General features: G+C 34.7%; 3 protein-coding genes across 8 annotated transcripts; 1 reads left to right on the top strand and 2 right to left on the bottom strand.

The window, feature by feature from the left end:
* Positions 1 to 1,657: 1,657 nt before the first annotated feature.
* On the bottom strand, positions 1,658 to 4,126 carry LOC123703118 (outer dense fiber protein 3-like protein 2). The gene is made up of 4 exons (XM_045651004.1): positions 3,903 to 4,126; positions 3,139 to 3,340; positions 2,361 to 2,742; positions 1,658 to 2,007 (listed from the first exon to the last, which is right to left on the bottom strand). Exons 1-4 carry the CDS (start codon positions 3,922 to 3,924, stop codon positions 1,921 to 1,923), a joined length of 693 nt encoding a protein of 230 aa, XP_045506960.1. The 5' UTR covers positions 3,925 to 4,126; the 3' UTR covers positions 1,658 to 1,920.
* A 725-nt stretch (positions 4,127 to 4,851) lies between these two features.
* On the bottom strand, positions 4,852 to 7,333 carry LOC123703121 (39S ribosomal protein L54, mitochondrial). The gene is made up of 3 exons (XM_045651012.1): positions 7,000 to 7,333; positions 6,698 to 6,843; positions 4,852 to 5,163 (listed from the first exon to the last, which is right to left on the bottom strand). Exons 1-3 carry the CDS (start codon positions 7,130 to 7,132, stop codon positions 5,002 to 5,004), a joined length of 441 nt encoding a protein of 146 aa, XP_045506968.1. The 5' UTR covers positions 7,133 to 7,333; the 3' UTR covers positions 4,852 to 5,001.
* Positions 7,334 to 7,591: 258 nt separating this feature from the next.
* Positions 7,592 to 19,570, top strand: LOC123703119 (MAPK-interacting and spindle-stabilizing protein-like). 6 transcript variants are annotated; one of them, XM_045651005.1, is made up of 6 exons: positions 7,592 to 7,973; positions 10,934 to 11,066; positions 11,429 to 11,518; positions 14,091 to 14,372; positions 15,167 to 15,205; positions 17,132 to 19,570. In XM_045651005.1, exons 1-6 carry the CDS (start codon positions 7,926 to 7,928, stop codon positions 17,194 to 17,196), a joined length of 657 nt encoding a protein of 218 aa, XP_045506961.1. In that variant the 5' UTR covers positions 7,592 to 7,925; the 3' UTR covers positions 17,197 to 19,570. The 6 variants fall into 6 exon arrangements, with proteins under 6 accessions (XP_045506961.1, XP_045506962.1, XP_045506963.1 ...); XM_045651006.1 differs by having other exon boundaries at positions 11,432 to 11,518; XM_045651009.1 differs by having other exon boundaries at positions 7,597 to 7,679.
* The last annotated feature ends 1,456 nt before the right edge of the window (positions 19,571 to 21,026 follow it).

Here is a 21,026-nt window from a genome sequence, read left to right on the forward strand (position 1 = left end):
ACACCTGACACTTCAAACTCGACACTTAATACCCGACACTACACACAGACACTATGAATACGATACATAACACCTGACACTTCAAACTCGACACTTCATACACGACACTTCAAACTCGACACTTCAAACTCGACACTACACACAGACACTACGAATACGATATAGAGTAAGAGCCCAGGGCCGCCAGACCTTTCTTATTTTCTGAGTAACGAAAAGTATCGTACAGAGTAGTGTTAGAGTATACTCTGAAGGTATGCATACCTGCTAGCTTGGGCCGACGGCCAATTCACAGGTACCAGGTGCTAAAGGTAGGTACATAAAAATATTGGTCACTTTTCTTTAATTCTGAGAGCTGATTTTTATATATTTTTTAAAAAACTGTATTAAAAATTAAATATTAATATTCCCAGACAGTTTTAGTCGGCGGTAATTTCCGCCAGACGCTTTGGTGTTTCTACACCGATTTACATGATTCTTTTTTTATTGAATTGGTAATAATGTTAACTTTTTTTTAATTAGGGATGAGTGAGTGTTGTAAACGGACCCTGTGTAAATCAGCACTAAGAGTAGACAAATTTATTCAGAAAGCTCCGAATTGCTAAACTATTGAAGTTTCACGTGTTATTGTGAGTGAATTTTAAAAGATAGACATATGCTGTCTAGGAATTTATTTTTATATAATAATAATAATTTAAGAACATTTGTGTCATACATGATTTCTATGACGGAAGCTTAAAAAATGGAGTAACTTCTCCCGTTTTCTCAATATCATCACTGCTCTGCTCATATTGATCGTAGCGTAATAAAAAGTATACTATAACCTGCCCAGGAGTATGAAGAATAATAAAATTGTGCCAAATTTCGTTAAAATCCGTCGTGTAGTTTTTGTTTCTATAACGAATATACAGACAGACCCTTATCACCCCTTCATAGTTTTTTTTAAATATATTTCTTGTACAGAATTGGCCTCTCTACAGATTTATTATAAGTACCTATAGATTAAAAAGCGTGGAACGTTCTTTAGGATCATGATAAGCACATATTTTGTGCTCTATAATAAAATTATTTAATTACCATAACCAGCAACTTTCATAGTGACTCTTTCATGTAAATTGCCTTCCGAAATGATGGTTCATTGAAAATCTGTTCTAAAAGAAATCAACCTGAATAAAAATGATTGTTTTTGAGCTTATTTCAAACATCATTTTTTATTCAGAAAATGATGGAGTGATTTGTTACTATATTAATCCATCAAAAGTGTAAACTTTCTGTTATCTCAGTGGGGAGCGCCGCCGCTGGACGAGCAGAGCGAGACGCCGGAGGACACTCCGCTGCAGCCCGCCAGCTTCACACACTTCCACTGATCTCTCTACGTGTTATATGAGTTATAACAATAATATATATTGTGCAATTTAAATGTTGTTGTTATTTAAATTATGTATGTATGTATGTGCGTGATGTATGCCTAAAGTTACAAAGAAGAAAACAATTTTTTCAATAATTAAACTGGTCCATATGTTTGCGGGTAGAAAGCTAGTACAAAATAATTTCATAGTGAGAACTGCTTGACCACGTGCTCTTTTCCTTGCACTGTCATAATTACATATTTAGATACCTGTCTTCTCTGCGCCTCTGGGTATAGGAATTAAACAATTAATACAACTTTAACAATGTTTTATTAATAAACATTACAACGTACATCAAAAATGGAACAGTAACGGTGCGGATTCGAAAAAAAAAAACATTTCAAATCCAAAAGTCATCACAAACAATTACATTTTCTGTTCATTTTTACTATTTTTTTCACATTAAACGTCAGGAAAACCATTTCAACTCAAAATAATTGCTGATGTTTTTGAGTTGTCTTTTAAATGTAACCAAGACGTTATCTTCGAATTGTTAATTCGGTCTGAGCGTCGGTCATAGACAATCCATAGTGTCTTCCTTGATGATCATTGGTGGCGCGTAGTCTCCGTGCTTCGTGCCGAACGAGTAGGCGTACGGATTCTGCAATATACAATTAAGTTTAATATGTAAATTATATAAGGAATTAAAGTTGTTTTCTTGCTCTACTTTAAGCGCTCTATATGCGTTATACATAAGTGCACCATCATCTATGCGATATTTTAAAAGTTCTTAAAATCATGCTCGTTACAGGCGGCCGATAGACGTGTTGCAAATTGGGTGATATGATAATAGAATCTAGTTAACTTAATTGTTGGCTTAGAAAACACAAGGTTTAATTACCTACGTGTAAAAATGTTTGTGCAATTTAATGCACGAAGGATAAAATAGACAAAGGAATCAAGTTCAGTTAACGATTGATTTACAAAAAATGGAAAAAAGAGTCACACGTCTACCTTCTTCGTGTTATACAGGTTGGGCGGGTAGGCGGCGGGGCCGGGCGTCCTGGGCCCCTTGCCGGCGCCCTCGGAGCGCGCGGCCAGCGAGTAGACGGGCGCGCGCGGGCGGTACGCGTCCGCGTCGCGCTGGAAGTACACGGCCGGGCCCGGCGAGCGCGGCTTCAGCGCGAAGCCCACGCGCGCGCCCATCGTGTAGGCGGGCGAGCCGGGCCCGAGCCGCAGCGCGTAGGCGTTGGGCGCCGGGCCGGCCCGCCGCGGCGCGAAGCCGAGCCGCGCGCCCATGGAGTACTGCGGCGCGCGCGGCTCGCGCGTCGGCGGGCAGCGCTCGGGGGCGTGCGCGCCGGGCCCCGGCACGCGCCCGCCCGCGCGACCCGCCAGCCTGACCGCCCAGTAATCGAATTAAACGGACTAATTCCAACTCCAAATTTACATTCGAACGACATCATATTATAATTATAACATATAGGCTAAAAACAGAAAAAGAGAGAGCGAGAAAATTTGAAAAAGACATTTCGAACGAATTCTTGGACGCGCATAACTTTATGTTTAATAACATAATAATACGGAAATAATATTGTAATACTGTGATAATACCTTGTTTTGTTATTTATCATTAGATAAGATTTAACATGAAACATTAACATAAAATAGTTGTTACTTTTTTAGTTAGTACCGATAACATATCAATCAAAACTTTAAGAATAGATTTTCGATTATTATCATTTCATAGAATAGAGCAATCAATGATTCCACTACTGTGACTGCTAAGCCGTACCTAGCTCCGAAGCTCCAGGCGGGCGAGGAGACGAGGCCGTCGCGCGTGATGCGGTCGATGCGGTAGGCGGGCCCGGGGCCGAGCTGCCTGAAGCGCGAGCCGGCGTTCAGCCCGAACGAGTACATCGGGCTGCGGTTGCGCGACGGGTCGTGCTCCGCGAACCCCACCGTCGTCGGCAGCCGGTACGCGCCCGGCCCCGGCCCTGACAACACGTCATAGTACAATGCAATACTTCAGAGATACTGCGGAGAAGTGTGGGCTACCTAATTTAGAAATAATGATACCCAACCTTACCTATCGTTGAAAAAAACAACTAACTTCCTACCACTAGATATATTACTAACCAACTGTTGCCAGCGGCTTCGCTCGTGTGGTGAAAGGAACTTCACGATTGCCCATGTGCCATAAATGGGAATTTATCAATTTCGAAGTGATTCAAATCCGCATCTATATATGAATGAGATTTTACGTCGCAACAAAGAGAAGCCTATGTCCATTAGCCTTCTATCTTCAAACACATAAAATCATAATATTATAAAATCCGTCCGTTGCGATGTGAAAGAAAGACAAACAAACACAGTGTTTTGTGTTGTACATATTTAAAAGATTAACGAAGGGCTGAGGATTGTTATATGTACTGACAATTTGAACTGTTAACTACCTATTTATTTTGTTGTTGACTGTACCGCTGTTGTACCGATCGCGATCGCGATGTGCAATTTTTAAAAATACAAAAATTTTGATTAATTTATCTTTCTACTTACCTAACGGTTTCTTACACGCCATTTTACACAATTAATTTTAATATATGCTAGGAAAAACACTAAAATTTAGTTAAAAATACATCAAAATAATTTGTTGCGAGTTGCGACTCTCGACCGCTTGATTGTCAAAATGCTTGTTTTATTGTCCTTGCTGAGTTGTCTTATGCAAAGAGATTTTATTTGGGAAATTAAAGTCTAGTCTACAATATCGTTGTAATAAAGAGTGGCGGCCGGCGGGCGTAGAGCATACATTAGCAAAGTGGCGGGCAAATTTCAGCGCCATCTACGGAGTCTTATTACATATTTTGAAGAATTAAATGACAAATAAATGCAATATAATTTTTAAAAATGAACTGCATAATATGAATGAACCCTTTTACAACTGTCCAAATATTATTTTTTATCTAACTAATTTGTGTATGCTCTTGACAATAGTTAAAATAAATAGGAATACACAGAATAAAAAACGTTTTTAGTAACAATTACAAATATTTATTGCTAAAACGATTAAATCTATTGTTCAGTCCAGCATGTCACATCACTAACTCTACATTACACAGTATTTGCTAACATTATCCAATCCACACAATTTCATAACCTATATCTGATACAATCAACTTGTACTTGTAAAAACATATTTTACAACACGAGGCAAATTGATGTCTATATTCAACAGAAATTATTTTCAAACTTTTCAACCAATATTATTTATTACTATACAGATTTTAAAGCATGAGAAAATAATCTATACCAATACTTATATTGTAAAGCTGAAGAGTTTGTTTGTTTGTTTGCATCTCAGGAACTATTGATCTGATTTGAAAAATTCTTGCGGTGTTAGATAGCCCATTTATCGAGGAAGGCTATAGGCTATATATCATCACACTAAGACCTATAGGAGCGGAGCTATGCGGGTAAAACCGCAGGGCAAAGCTAGTATATATATATATATATAAATGAACACTAGCTGTGCTCAGACATACAAACTATTCAGCTTTATAATATTAGTGTAGATACTACGATTATTTAATAATACACCACCTATAGCATTACAACACAATATAAGTTACTAAACAGGCAGGTTGGACAATCATTCTATCTAAAACTTCTTCATGGAGCGCAGTTTATTGTTCCTCTTCATGCCCATAGCGCGCACCCTCTTCCAGTACTCCTTAGTGTCAGGGTCGAGGTCCTCGATACGAGGGGGGGCGCCCATGTTCAGCTTCCACAACCAATCAGGGTACTCGCTGTCATCTTTTATCTGAAAATTATAGATTTTCTTGTGTTTGATTTGATGTACATTTAGAAATTAACTAAAACTTAAATTAATCCTCCACATGACGTGTAAACATGTAAATCTGTTTAAAAATCATTCTAAATTGAAATTATAGCTCATGAATAAACTGAAAAATTACTTTATAAAGAACTCATACATTCATCTAGCATGGAAGAGAGAAAAATCATGAATTAATGTCTCTACATTCTCCTCTGTTTACAACTTTTTCAGAGTTCATTAAAACACACGGTAAAATATGATAATTAATAATTATTATAATAATTATTGACTCTTACAAGTTGACTGAGTAAAAGAATGCTCAAATTATGCATTGTTGTGTAGTGTAGAATCCACTCATAGTCACTATGCTATACAGGGTGTCCCAAAAAGTAGTGATGAACGGAAGCTTGACGTTTTTTTCAATTTTTCACCTATCGCCGAGTACGATGATATTTTCACTCAATATGGTGACATCAATTATTGCGCTAGATGCTTGATTTTTTTTTGTTTGCTAAGCTGAAAGATAGGCCAATTCAGTACGGTAACATTTACTATCGTTAGATCTTCGAATGAAATAAAAAAAAAATTAAATGCCAAGAAAGAAAAAATTACCCAGTATGTTCACCACTTCAAGGGCCCGTAAAAAAATAAAATCACATAAAAAAAGTTTTACATTTGGCTTTTAAAAACTTGCTCTATCTATCAGGTAGCTACCCTGAAAATTTCATTTTATTATTCAGAAGGCTTCAATCGAAAAATAGAAATCTAAATAATCTTTCCTCTACCTCCCAGCTTCCGTTCATCACTACTTTTTGGGACACTCTGTATACTAGCAATAACATGATCCTAGTCTAAAGCCATAAAAACCTTTGATATTTACATAGCATATTAAAAGTTTGCTGTGCCATGCAGTTTCAACAACAGACAAACATACATACATCCATCCTCACAAACTTACACATTTATTTATTTTATTTATGGAACACACAACAATAAATACACATTACATTTTATATAAGAAGACATTATCTAATAAATTGTATCTGATGTACTTATCAATAATTATAGGTGTACGCCCATTGCCCGTGTACACAACATTCGCATTACTAACACATATACAATCCATACTAATATTATAAATGCGAAAGTAACTCTGTCTGTCTGTCTGTCTGTTACTCAATCACGCCTTAACTACTGAACCAATTTTCATGAAATTTGGTATGGAGATATTTTGATACCCGAGAAAGGACATAGACTACTTTTTATCCCGGGAAAATGACGCAATCCCGGAAATCCCACGGGAACGGGAACTGTGCGGGTTTTTCTTTAACTGCGCGGGCGAAGCTGCGGGCAGAAATCTAGTTAAACATAAATTAAAGAAAATATAATCAACATACTACATTTTTTATGCGCTACTGGAAATCTGTGAATAATTTGTTGCTTATACTGTGCGAGAGATCCAAAAAATAATACACATTATAATTAGTGTAATATTAAGAAAACAAGAAACAATACTCACTTTGACATCCTCTCCAGTAAGGTATATATTGGAACCACACACATAGTTCACAAGCTTCTCTGGGTCTGTCTCCACGGGAAGTTCCTTCTTTTCAATGGCCGTCAATTTCCCACCCTTCTTCTTACCCTTTCCCAACCCCAGCACACCTTAAAATATAATTTTTAATTTATTAAATTATAAAATTTTAAATGAAAGTTCTGTTAAAATGTATTAAGAAAGTTTGTGAATGAGAAATAAAACATGCAGTATGCATATACAGGATGAAGACTCAAAAATTAATAAATATAGATATTAAAATTTACCTCCAGCAGCCGATGTTGTTTTTTTAACTGCATAGCTTGTAGCAGAACTGTGCAACTCCACCTTTAAGTATGCATTGTGTAAAGCCGTGCGTTGTAATGTTATTGGAAATAATCTTATTAAATTATTAAACATCTTGTTTTTATTTTAGAGGTTATAGACTATAGTGCCTTCACTGCATAGTCTCAAGTCTTGACTTTTGATTTTTAAAATTGTCAAATGTCAGTCATCAGTGTCATCTCATTTTTGACAACAAACCACAGCTAAGTACATCCAAAACAACTCGCAGTCTCAAGAAACCAAAGAAACCTTATGAACTGCAAACGCAGTTTACTTTCATTACAGTTTTATTAAAAAAAATAAGAAGAATATACAATGTGCAAATGAACTACGTATGTAACTACAAGGGAAACTGTATGCCTCCTCCACATTACTCGCGAAGGTGAACGTTTCGGCCGAGTACTTCGCCGAGGAACTTCGCGAGTAGTGTGGAGGAGGCATAAAAAAATCAACCAAGGACGTTCGTGTCTAGGTAGGTACATGACATTTTAATTATTTAATATGGGTGACAAGTGACAGTTAAAATTTGACAATTTCACACAAACAAAACGGGAACAAGTGATTTAGGGCTAGGCAACTAAGGTGGTTTTTATTGATAATTCACTTGTGTATTCAAATACAGGTAGATATACGACTTACGTCTGATATATTTAGGAAATTATCAACTGCCAGTGCAACTTTACGTGGCTCATGTATTAATTTATATATAAAGTATACAGTGATTTAGCATACGTAGCATCGCTCAATAAACAAGCCTAGTTGTTATCGGGGAAATCCTATTTTATTTTTGCATTCGTGATATAATTCAATATCGTCCGTGCCGTATCATCGTTAAAGATGCGATTCAGCTCGTACAGCTGAGAGTATTATGTTCGAAACTAAAGAATTTGATGACGATTTTGATCGCTTCTTTGAGGTGAGTCATTTTGTGTGATGTATTTTTTCGTATTTACACCGATGCAGATTGGGTGATTTAAGAAATTAATGGAGTCTAGTTTTAACGTCACGACAATAGTCATCCTTGACCTTGATTTGAGTAGTGCATTGAAGTTGAATAGTGTCGCCAATTCGTTAATTATTCGTGTGGAACCCGCGCTCATTACTCTTGAGTGCTAAAGCAAGGTTGGTCCTCTAGCATGACCCCATTTTTGTTAAAAATCTGTAAGTAAACACTCGTGTAATGTATGATTTTAATATATGAGTAGAACTGGTCAAGCAAGTTGTTTTATAAATATTGCAACAGTTAATGTAAACTTACTGTCCTGCATTGTATATAATTGATGTTAATACAATGTAGGTACAGTAAGTTTACTAAAACCAGTAAATAATAATAAATGCAACAACAGTAACAGGTATCTATTACTGTTGATTTGTAAAAGAAATAATTTAATTCATTAAACCGTGTCAACGTTTATTTTAAACTCTAACAATTGTGAGCACATTGCAACAAGAGGAAGTTTCGAGGTAGTTATTCTTGTCATAACGTAATGGCACCGAATACCGACCACTGATTGATACGGCTAAATGAATCCTTTAAAAGATAAATTAAATACTCTAGAGGTCATAAGAAAAAATGATATTATGAAAGATTACGAACTTATATTTTAAAATATGCACATAATTGTATTTCATAATGGCTTTTTATTACCTAAATTTGGATTTTAACTGTCACGACTGGAAATTAACTGAAAGCACCATTTTCCGACCGACTGAGTACAAATACACGTGTTTCCGACCACTGAGTAGCTAGATTCCGACCAGTCAAATATTTTCTACTAAAATCAACTTTATGATAATAGAAATACAATGGAAATTCGTAAAAACCCGTTTCGTCTTTTCACTGCATCACGCGTGGACCGATTTCGATAATTCTTTTTTTATTATATTACTTGAAGTACGAGGATGGTTCTTATGGAGAGATATTTTAAATATGTACCACGGGCGAAGCCGGGGCGGACCGCTAGTTTTAAATAATATTTGAGCATTTATTATAATAACAAAAACTAACTCTATGTTAGACTGTAGTAGTTTAAAATTACATTTACTCAAACTCAAACTCATAAAATGCCTCACTGGTCATCCACACTAAATTAGAATGTCCCATTGACTACTTTGCCCAATTCTAAAATCCATTTCACCAAAAGTATTATTTCAGCTAATGAGAATACTTCAGCCTCTTTTTTATCACTCATGATGATGACCTGAAATAAACGCATGCAATTTCACTCAAGCACAGCGCAAGCAAAAGCAACCCAGTTGGACGGAAACAGGGAAATATATCGCACCTAGATTCCGACCAAACCTAAATTTGCGTAATAAAGCCTCTAAACCGAAATTGATATTCATTTTTAGTTCATTTCTATTTCATATGTACACTTATAAAGATCTCACAATTTCGTAGTTATGCAATTATGTGTCATAAACGTAAAATATAGGGGTTTTAAACCAGACCGGTCTTTGTAAATGAATAACGAAAAAATCAAAAAAGAGTGTCAGTTAAAACGTATATTACAAATAATCCATTAAAGTTAGCATTGGTCGCATACAGGTGTAGTATATGAGCATAGCGTTTAGAATAAATAACTTAATACGAAACCTCCACAAAACAACATGCATAATAGATAATTACCTTCTTTTAAAAAGTGCGAAATTCTGTTTACCGACCGATTCGGTCGGATTTCGGAATGTTGTTATTTTGAAAAGCTCCTCATTCCGTCCATAATTATTTGTCCAAAAAAACCTATAAAAACACGCTACCTTTGCATGTATATTTTAAAATTAATAATTTAAAACACCAATAAAACGTTCAAAGTAAATTAACCACAAACTTACCAGAGTATTTAGCGTAAAAATCCAAATGTTTATTTTCAGCGTTTTATGTTTTTTTCGCATTCAATTCAATACAAACTACACCCTCGCCTAGCTTTTCTTGGATTGACGAAATGTCGGTTAAAATTTGAAACCCAATTTTGGACAGATGACGTACGATAAGTGATTGAATCGAAAGCCTTCAGTTTCACGAGTGTCGCGCGTATTTTAAACGTTTTATCAAATAAAAATCAAAATGGTCGGATAAAGGAGGCTAGTCGGAAACCGGTGCCGTTACGTTATACAATTATGAATTTTCTATAAAGCTTAGTGAAGCTTATGACTAAGAATAGTGAAAAAACATTTTTTTATTATACAATCAAGAAAATCTTGTGGATTTTTTTTTATTTTTTTTATTTCATAGATAATAAGAAAATGAAGATAAAACTCATAACCATTTAATCTTTGTACACATGCAAGTATGTGAGGATAATATTATGTGTTTGGTCGCTAACTAGTGTGAGATAAAATATCATTGTTTACATGCAAGTGTGATTCATGCAAACATCACAGGAAGTGATGGGAGATATGGTCTCTTTTGTGTAATATTCATTAAAAAGCATATTTTCAGATATAATATTATACTAATGGAGCAAATCTAAAGAGATTCTCTAAAGAGATTATGTTTGCACCAGTTTAATTTAATTTATAATGAATTGTATTATTGTATTGTATAAGATAAAATAAATAAATAAAAAATTCCAATGGAATTCTGCCACTTCCAAATCTTAAGCCAGGAAAAGTTAGAACTGGTTCCATCTTAAATAATTCCTCATTTTTGGTTACTTGTATGTAACTACCCTACTTTATCTGGAATCAATTTTTCTTAAAAGTACCCTACTTGGCTGTTTACCTTTTTTATAAAATCTGTTTCAAATAATGCTGCTATCAACTGATGCAAGAAATTGGTTAAATAGTTTTTTAGTGTGTCCATTATAAAATCCGATAGTTATATGTCTATATATATAGTTGAGTTTATGTCATGATGTCTTTTAACACGGGTACTAGGAGAAGAGCCAGTTCAGCCGGCGCGCGATGAACATGTCGACGATCGCGTACGCGGTGGTGGGCGTGGTGCTGGTGCTGGTCGTGCTGGCGTGCTGCTGCCGCCGCCGCAGGAACCGCGGACAAGTGCTCTCGCGTATGTATACATGTGCTTCTTGTTCATTGATGTCGTTAATAATAATTGATGGTGATTTTGGTGCTCAAGAGATTGACTATAGTATATATTCTAAATTTACTTAACTAAGTGAAAAAAATAAAAATATAGATTGAGATAAATACACAATGTTCACCTAACAACTGAATCGAAACCCTCCATAACTAATACATTGTTTTTATTTTACATCACGCACCATCGAAAATTATGTGACAGACGCAAATGTTGACAGAGACTGATGATTTAATAAGTCCTTCTTTCCTGTTTGTACAACTTTACAGTTACTTTTCTATTTTTTCAATTGACTATGATGATAAGTAATAAGTAATGATGTATCCGGCCAGCAGCGGCCACAGTGACGACGACGACGATAACGACGCAGCCGGCGGCGCCGTACCCGCAGCAGCAGTACGCGCCGCCGCAACCCTACCCCGGTGAGTGCACACTCAAACTCTAAGGGCGGCCGTACACGGGCGGCTCGAACAGTTAACGGCTGAGCGTCGTACACGGACTGCTCGAGCTGTCGCTACAAACCGCGCAGTTGACGAAGCGGTCGCGACGGCTCGAACAGTCCGTGTACGGCAGTGAATGAATGTCTATAGTTCACCGCGCGGTCGCGGCTTCAAGCCGTCGGTCTTGACTTCTTGAAGCGGTCCGTGTACGGCCGTCCTAACTCTTAACTAAAGTTACGTGTTGTGATATAAAATTCATTATTCTGAATCAGATACTCTAAAGTCGTTCGTTCAAATCCCCTCATCTGCTTATAGTTTTGCGACTGATCGGCGATTGCAGAACTTCATATTAAAAAAAAGGATTCTCTAAAGTTTAAACGCGCCTTTAAATAAAAAGCAGACGACGAAACAATTTCAAACAAATTCGTAAATGAATTATGAAGTAACAATGTCATCATTTTCACTGTGCCTAAAATAGGTTCCAAAATTTGTCATCAAGAGTATAATTCGTTATATCTACGAACTAATGCAATGATACAGGATATTGTTTGTTCAAGAATAAGCGAGAAACTTTATTATTAGCCTTTGATCAGACTTTTGAAGGCATGTATGTATTATATATGGTAGGTGTGCGTTCCATCTCTGCGTGTCCGTTTGCCAGTTGGCAAAGGCCTCCTCCAATCTCTTCCATTCGGGCCTTTCTATGGCCACTCTACCCCAAGTTGTGCCCGCTACCTGTTTGATGTCATCGTCCCATCTTTTTTGGGGTCTACCTCTCTTTCTCTTTCCTTCTCTTGGGTACCATTTTTCTTTACCCCTGATCATGTGCCCCGCCCATTTCCACTTTTGTCTTCTTATCTTCAGTGTTATGTCCTGGACCTTAGTTTTGTATCTGATGCTGCTTTGCTTTATTTTGTCTTTTCTTTTGATGCCAGTCATGCTTCTTTCCATGGAATTTTGACAGATGCGGAGTTTATTTGTTATGTTTTTTGGTAGAGCCCACGTTTCACTTCCATACGTCAGCACAGGTAGGATGCATGTGTTGAATAGTTTAGCTTTAGTTGAAATGTGTAGGTTATTGTCTTTCATTACTTCTTTAAGAGACTTTGATATACATTCATAACTATGTATTTGAATTACTTAATACAGCAAATCTAAAAACCGTGGCTAAATTCTTGGATTTAATTTATAAATTGGTCCTTCGCGTCTCGTAATACAATCACTTGCGTCTTAAACCTTAGTTTTCATAAGTAATAATATGCACATGAGGTCAATGTCCAAGGTGCAGGGATCAAACACCTGTGTCTGGTTTGTAGTTAACGATAATGTAGTAATTACATCTTTTTATCTTACACCATTTGGAACTTAAGGAATGCTAAGAAATTTTTTTTGAATCTTCATTTATAAAAAGAACAAAATTTATAATTTGATACCTAGTGGAAATAATTCCTGAGGACTGAGAAGGTAGACAGATTTCTGAGTTAGTTAGCACAGAAAGGTATCTGACTAATAGAAACGTATTTGACGATAAAAATGTAGTAATGATTCCATAGTTCCAGCAAGTCCAATGGATTGTTAATAATTTATTGGGTACATTCACTCGAGGAGAATTCATAAGGAAAACAGTCATCGATATTGTTGAATAAGTACATCCAAATCGAGTCGAGGTCTTCTTTGGGCCTTGACTAAAGAGTTTATACGTTTACAACCTGTTTGTTGACAAATTTGTTTTTAAAACCCTCTACACGATATAACTGCTGGGCATTAAAAATCAGCGGTAGTGCTAGTAGAATTAAAAACAACTGCGAAATGTACCCTCCCAGTAGATCTAAAATTACTTCAATTACTTTAAGTTTATTGTCTCGATAATATTACAATGTATATACAATTAACAAACTTAAGCAAACTGAAAAATAATATCTATAAACATACATCTTGAGAAAGTAAAGGAAGCACCTAACAACTTGTAAAACTTCATTATGTAAATATCCTTGGACAAATCCGAGCGAGAGCTCATCGGCAGTAATACCCACTGAATATCACTAATTACATTATTATTAGTTCACAAGTCGCCACTAATTCCCTCGCAACAATCCTTAATTTGATTTGCTTTATTTTCGTTTGCGGCGAACAAAACAGAAAGACGCAATCGAATTATCGAAAGTTGTGAATGAATTACGTATTGACTAAGTCACGATGGTATTTCTGATTATTATTATCACATGTTTGAAGTAAATATTCATTGTGCGATGGTTCAATTAGATTTATTTATATAATAAATGTCACGTTTACGATTAGATTATTGTAATATGCGAACTTTATCACGCTGCACGATCGAAACTAAATTAGATCTTATCCCTACTGTGTTTTGATCACGTGCATGATTACAAAGCGAAGCTACTTCAAATCACACAAAATACTTTCCTTACGGATCACACGCGAGTTTTTGAGTTATGGGGTAACAGATTACTTAGTATCGTTTTAGTTTTAGTTTTTTAATAATAAAGCATGCATATTCAAGATCACACTACAACATAAATATTTATCGTTCCAGTTGTAACACAGTACCCCGCTCAAAACGCGAGCATGCCGTACCCGGCGGCGTACCCCACGGGTGCCCCGTACCCGACCGGCTCGTACCCGGCGGGTTCGTACCCGGCGGGCTCGTACCCCGGCGGTACGGGCGCACAAAGCGCGGCCCCGTACCCGACTGCCGCGCCGTACCCTACTGCGGGGGCCCCGTACCCTACTGCGGGGGCCCCGCACCCGACCGGCGGCCCCCCGTACCCGACCGGTGGAGCGCCTTTCGCACAACCCAGTGCACCTGAAGCTAGCGGTATGTACACTCATATTTTTCAATTTTAAGCTTTGTTTTGACTTATGTGCTTCTTGATTCATTTATCGTTATATATCTTATCAGTTTGTAGTAAATATTACTTTAAAAATTATAAAATATGCACTTTTACAGCTTCTGAAATCGTTTAACTATATTATTATAAAATCGTGTCGGACAAGGTTTTACCAAAACTACTTACTAGATCGCGTTTGACATGTGCAAGCAAACGTTAATATTATGCAAAATATAAGAAAATAAGTTATAGATTAGGTACTTGTTTTTTTCAACGCGTCTTTAAGAGATATCGTAAGAGGGATGACGTCATACATTAGTGATTAGAGGGAAATATAATCCCGTTAGCGAGTGGCGGCCGGAGCCGGTCGGTGATTCAGTGTTGGGTTTTACTTGTTATCTCGTTTGTTGAGCTTTCCTCGTTTATTTATACACGTATTATTTGCTATTAAATGTCAATGCACACACATGATGTATATTTTTGTTCACTGACTTTGAAAGTTACGTTAACTGATAATATAAGTTAACCTAACTTTCAAAGTCAGTGAACAAAAATATACAATTATTGAATGATAAATGAATCAATTTTTAGTTCAACCTTTTCTGCCAGCATAACTTATAAAAATTTGATATTTTTTACTTAATATATTGCCATTTCAGTTGCACTTTTTTATTATAATATAGGAATATGTAAATAAATTAATGTATAATTTTATTGTATTTGACTGTATACTATGTATATTTATGTACATGCTGTAACTAATACTATGGTTATACATTAGCTTTCATTGGTATAGCGGCGCCAGGTTGGCACCCTCAAGGTGGGTCCATGTAGTTAGCTTATTATATACACACACCGGCACAATTAGCGGAACAGAAACCGATGTGCGAGGAAATCGTCTGGGATTTGAACGAATGGCAGCAGGTTCTCTTTACTGATGAGTGCAGAGTTCTTTTAAAACAGATCGATGGGAGACAGCGAATATGGAGACGCAAAGGAGAACGCCACATACAGTCTAATTTTGAACACACAGTGGCTTATGGTGGCGGCTCGATTATGGTTTGGGGAGGGATATGTTTGGGTGCTCGCACGGAGTTAGTGATAGTCACAGGAGGGACCATGACAGCAGATCGATACATCAGAGACATTTTAGAAGAACATGTTGTACCATTTGCCCCATTTATTGGTAACGACTTTATTCTAATGCAAGATAATGCTCGTGCTCATAGTGCACAAGCGGTACAGGCATATCTGAGCCTCGTAGGTATACCGGTGATACAGTGGCCAGCAAATTCCCCCAATATGAATCCGATAGAGCATGTCTGGGACTTGCTAAAAAGAAGAATTAAATCCAGAATGCCACCCCCCAGCAATCTGAATGAACTTGGAAACGCATTACTTGAGGAGTCGGAGCGGTTGCCTCAAGAAATCATCGATAACATAATCTGTAGCAAGCCCAGACGAATGGAAACCGTAATCAGAGCAAGAGGGGGAAACACTCGTTATAAATTTTGCTTTAATTTTATTGTTAAATCATTTAATGCTTTCTTTTTTTTATTTTTTGTGATGGTTGATAATCATCGAAAAATTTCACTTTTTTCAAATTTCTTTATTTTTCAATAAAAAAGAACGAAGACTTTTCAAAGTCGTTGTTAAAAGATGTTAATCAATTTGTTATTTTGTGTCTAATCCCATTTTCGTCAAATATATGCGTTATTATCTCATAGTCTCACTTTTTTTTCTGTTCCGCTAATTGTGCCGGTGTGTATATAATACTTGCCTATAATATTATCTAATTTTTAATTCTAATATGAAATCGATGTAGTGGTGATTTTAAATATTTTTCGGACAAGGATGAAATCTCATATACTTTAATATTATAACGAAAATAATTAATATGTTTATGATTACAGTGTATTCACTGTATTTCTGATACTTAAATTACTAAATTTGTTGATAATGTATTTAAATATATACCTAGTAGGTTGTTAGGGCATACTCTCACAAACTACCGAACACTAATTATCTAAGATGTCTGTATTACAAATGACTCTTTTATTACATGAATAGAATACAATTATCAGGTTAATAAAAGCGAAATGAAGTAGATTCGCTATATCAGTCCCACAACAGATATAGATCAAATATTGACGAAGCGATATAGAGCAGAGCAATTACACTGCAGTGTATCCTTGTGATAATAATTGTGTGTATAATAGATAATAGGACTTACATCATAAATGGAGAGGTTTGACAAAATTTGTACATTTAATGTATTTGATAATAAACCTAGTGAGTAATGGACTGTTTTTAAAAATGTTTAAGAAGCAGAAAGCTACATTAGTACTGAGTAATATAGGTTTTTTATAAATATAGTCGATGACGACAAAAAATAATAACTATCGTCAAAGAATTCGTATCATAACGATTTTTAAGGGAATTTGAACTATTTTTTTATCCTACTAATATTATCAATGCGAAAGTTTGTGAGGATGGATGAAGGAAGAGAATGGATGTTTGTTACTCTGTCTCCTAAAATCTAATAGACAGATTTTGATTCAACTTGGCAAGGATGTAGCTTATGTGCCAGAAAAACGCAAGCAATAGTTGCTTTTCCAATGATGTCATGCTCTTGATAACGAAACTTTGATGATAGTTTTTGTGCTCGCACCTCAATTTTTATTTTTATATTAAAAATAAAATTTTTGTATGTCTGTATGTTTAATTGTTTTTATAATGTTCACAGCACTACCTCCATCGTACGACCAAGCAGTGGGCAAACAGGCAAACATATACACCGGGACACACTAGTTGAGTTATATACCTATAGATATATTATAATGATGTGATATTGCGTGTAGGTACGTCTGTACGAACCTTCGAATGATTGCGTTTATAAACTAAAGCTGGCCCGCATCTGATGATGTTTTTGTATTTGTGTGATGGATTACGAATTTATTTTGGATCTTAGAAGCGCTTTTATGTTTATTGTTTGATTTGTTTATTTTTACTATTTTATAAAGGTGTACTGATAGACTTTCTTGTATTTTGGGTGTTCATAAAATATGATTTAATAATGTGCTAATTAATCGCCTCCTTTATATTTTCCAAGAGGAAATAAATATTTTGTTTTTGCATTTATTTATTTTTTTGCGCCCTGAGCCAGCTTTAGTTTGTAACATTTTATGTGAATTTAATATTAATGTTAGATATTATTTAGGCATTTAAAAACTAAGCTAAGCGCTACTGTGAAATTTTAACATACCTTATATTATTATGTATTAAAAATGCTATGTACCTTATGTGATTCAATATGTACGAAACAATGAAATTAAATTATATGGATTATTTCCTATTTCCTATAATATGTTGTATATAGACGCAGGTTCGTATATAGTTTATGATTTTAATTTAATTTTGTTGTTTCATATATATGTAAGTATATAAATAAATACGTTTATTTCGTATGATACAGGAATATAATTTGTCCAGCCATTTATTAAAGAGAAATTAACCCTCCCTTAAACATCGACTCTAGTAAAAATAGTACTTATTTGATATTCCGATAAACAAATCCTAAGCTGTTGTTAATTCGTTATTTATAATAATTTGATTATAAGTAAATAATTTATTGTTATTTCCTGCATTTTAACGTAAAATATAGATTAAAACAGTTGTAATAGAAAAGAAGTAAATAATAATGACATAAACTATACAAATACATACTATTAATACGTAGATTACGTCTTGAACAGATTATATTATCAAACTTTATTGTTGTCATTCTTCAGATGTTTTTACTTCCGTATTAAGTATTGCTCTATTTCAAAATAAAATAGCTCAATCTATCGATTTTATCTTCCGTAGTTGCGATGTAAACTTTATAAAATAGCTGGAACATGTCGACCACGTTTTTAGAAGAAATTCTTCATAAAATAAGACATTTTAACTATGTATTGATTTTTAAGAAATATAATGTTTGAGTTAATCTACACTGAGTATTAATTTTGCATACGATTCATTTGATTTTTTTATTATAGAGATGATTTTTTTTTTGGTAGCGTATATATGCAATCTGACTATAACGTTCTCTTACGGTAATTTCAAGTCTGTGCCTTGCAGTATCGGCATTTTAATACATTAAAATTACCTTCACGATTTAAATTGCATTTTTATTTTGATATGTGTTACGATTTGTTCATAAAACTTTGAATATGTAATGAGTAATTACTTACGTACAAAATAAAAACAATGTTCGGAAATTCCAGATCTTTTAATTCACCACAGTGCGTAACTAAATAATTAAATATGTAAACATTTTAGGGTTTTATTGTTTGCATACGTAACGTTATCATTTAATTGTTCATACCGTTGCCTAGCAACGTGTTGTTATCAGGTGAGATAGGTACAATGGTACCTCAAAAATAAGGCAAATTTTAGCTACTACCTTATAATAAATTATATTTTGAAATTAACAAAATATCATTACTATTCAAAATATCTATAATATCTAACAACACTGAAAAATATATAATAGTTTAACTCCAAAATGTAAAATAAATATTAAAAATACGTAACTACTACTACTAAAACATAACGAAAAATTGTATTCTGAACATAGGTCAAATAGTTGAATGTTTTTTATAAACCCTATTCAATACATATGAGTTGTTTAATGAAGGTTTAATGTTACCATTATTAATAATTGCAATTCATAGTCTTGTTATTAAAAAAAAAAAAAAAACTAATTATTAGGAAATATTGATATTAGATTCACTGAAAATATAGTGCGAGAAAGATTCTGAATAAGTTTATAAATTAATTAAGACTGATTATATTGATTTATTAACTCTTCTTTTTCATTAAATATACAGGGTAACATTGAGAAGATTTTTGTTTTTATTTTAAAACTATAGGCGAAAGTATTGTTTATAAAGTTACTACTTTTTAACATGAGTTTTTATCCTGTATATAATTAAAAAAAAAATAATGCTTTGAAAAACTGTATTGTGGTTACTTGTACCGATGCCTACTTCCATACTCTCATAGAAAAGACAAACTTATAGAAAAATATATATTGAGTATTATATAAGTCTATTGTATTAGATAACTTCTATGAATAAGATTCTGTTAATTAATTACTAATTTTCAACAATTTTTGTAAAATATATGAATAAATCAATGATTTTTTTTGTTTTATTTTATGTACCTATTCTCACACAGAACTATCACTTTGGAATGGGAGGCTAAGTATATGTATTAGGTATAATATAAACACGAAAAATTTGACACAGCTGTCCATAAAAGCTAAGTGGGTGTGGACATAGATAGGTACAAATAACAAATAGTGAAATAAGTAAGCTCTAATCTCGATCCTTTATTAGCTAATCGAGCAAGTAGATTACTAAATAAGTAAATACGTACTTGATAGTATAATACCAAGTACGGAGGTTGAAAAGCGTCCAAATGAGATGGCGCCACTGTAGCAAATTAACTGATTTATTTTAGAGGTTTAGTTGTAATGCAGAACCAGAATAATTACACATAGTAACAATCCTGCTGCATTAAAATGGGTTATCTGAAGAACGAAAGAAAGAAAAACATTTAATTCGTTCATTATTAATCATTTATTTATCCTCTCTCTGCCATAGAACATTGCGTGTAACAAATAATAAATTTAGCAAAGAAATATGTGATAAATCATTCACACATATTACCAAGGGTATGGCATTAAAGTAAGTAAAATGAATAAAAACATTTGACCCCTACTCGATATCTTCCGTGAGGCTTCTGGCCAGTGACATGTTTGCCAAAATGAGATTATAGGTCAAACAATTTATATCCCCATGAATCACAGCAACATCTTTTATCTTTGTTATACGTAGCGTAGCTAGAGAGAGAAAGATAAAAAGCATTATTAGTTGGTAAAAGAAAACATGCGATAACTTTTCCGGGTTCCGTAGTCCGTACACAATATAGGTATTAGGTACACACGAAAATTCAGATAAAATTCGTTAAAGTATTTTCCTTGATAAAATTCAACAACACAAGCGGAAAATATTTATAAAAATAAAAATAAACACTTGAGGTGGTAAGTAGGTACCTATGTATTTTTATCACCTAACACATCCTATTCTAAAACATAGACTGAATCGATTATCATCGACTCTAATCCACTCCAGTTTAATGTTGCATACCTAAGTACTTATTCTTATAAAATTCATGTGCTTGATAGAATATCTTAAATCTTCGATAAAAGGACTCTTTTCACGAATAACTCGAAGGATTCCTAATGAGTCAGTTTAGCAAAGCTTCGCATGCGCCCGGGTGGGCAGGCGGCGACAGCGCGACGCCCACACAATAGGGCTGCTGATTCTGTATTTAAATTAGACTATTTGCATAGCTATAGATTTGTGTCTGTCCCCTTTGACTGGAGATAAAAGTAATTTAAGGCATGACAAGAAATAGGACAAGATAGAATACCAAAGTTATACTAAGTAGTTAAGTATATTCAAAGGATGAACTTAAATCGTATTATAGAAAGTTCCTTTGGAGTTTGGACTGTCTCCAACTAACAGAACTTCTGCAGTGTGAATTGCAATAAGTAGTCGTGATGATCAGAAGGAGGATCTTAACTTCCG

The sequence above is a fragment of the Colias croceus genome, chromosome 25 (assembly GCF_905220415.1).
Source record: "Colias croceus chromosome 25, ilColCroc2.1".
Lineage (NCBI taxonomy): Eukaryota > Metazoa > Arthropoda > Insecta > Lepidoptera > Pieridae > Colias > Colias croceus.

Coding starts and splice junctions, on each gene's coding strand:
- LOC123703118 (XM_045651004.1), bottom strand. CDS start 3,924: ATGGCGTGTAAGAAACCGTTAG. Junction 3,341..3,902: donor GGCGTGTAAGAAACCGTTAG/GTAAGTAGAAAG, acceptor ACGTGTTGTCAG/GGCCGGGGCCGGGCGCGTAC. Junction 2,008..2,360: donor ACCTGTATAACACGAAGAAG/GTAGACGTGTGA, acceptor TGTATATTGCAG/AATCCGTACGCCTACTCGTT.
- LOC123703121 (XM_045651012.1), bottom strand. CDS start 7,132: ATGTTTAATAATTTAATAAGATTATTTCCAATAACATTACAACGCACG. Junction 6,844..6,999: donor AACAACATCGGCTGCTGGAG/GTAAATTTTAAT, acceptor TTATATTTTAAG/GTGTGCTGGGGTTGGGAAAG. Junction 5,164..6,697: donor TTACTGGAGAGGATGTCAAA/GTGAGTATTGTT, acceptor TATAATTTTCAG/ATAAAAGATGACAGCGAGTA.
- LOC123703119 (XM_045651005.1), top strand. CDS start 7,926: ATGTTCGAAACTAAAGAATTTGATGACGATTTTGATCGCTTCTTTGAG. Junction 7,974..10,933: donor ATTTTGATCGCTTCTTTGAG/GTGAGTCATTTT, acceptor CACGGGTACTAG/GAGAAGAGCCAGTTCAGCCG. Junction 14,373..15,166: donor CAGTGCACCTGAAGCTAGCG/GTATGTACACTC, acceptor GTTATACATTAG/CTTTCATTGGTATAGCGGCG.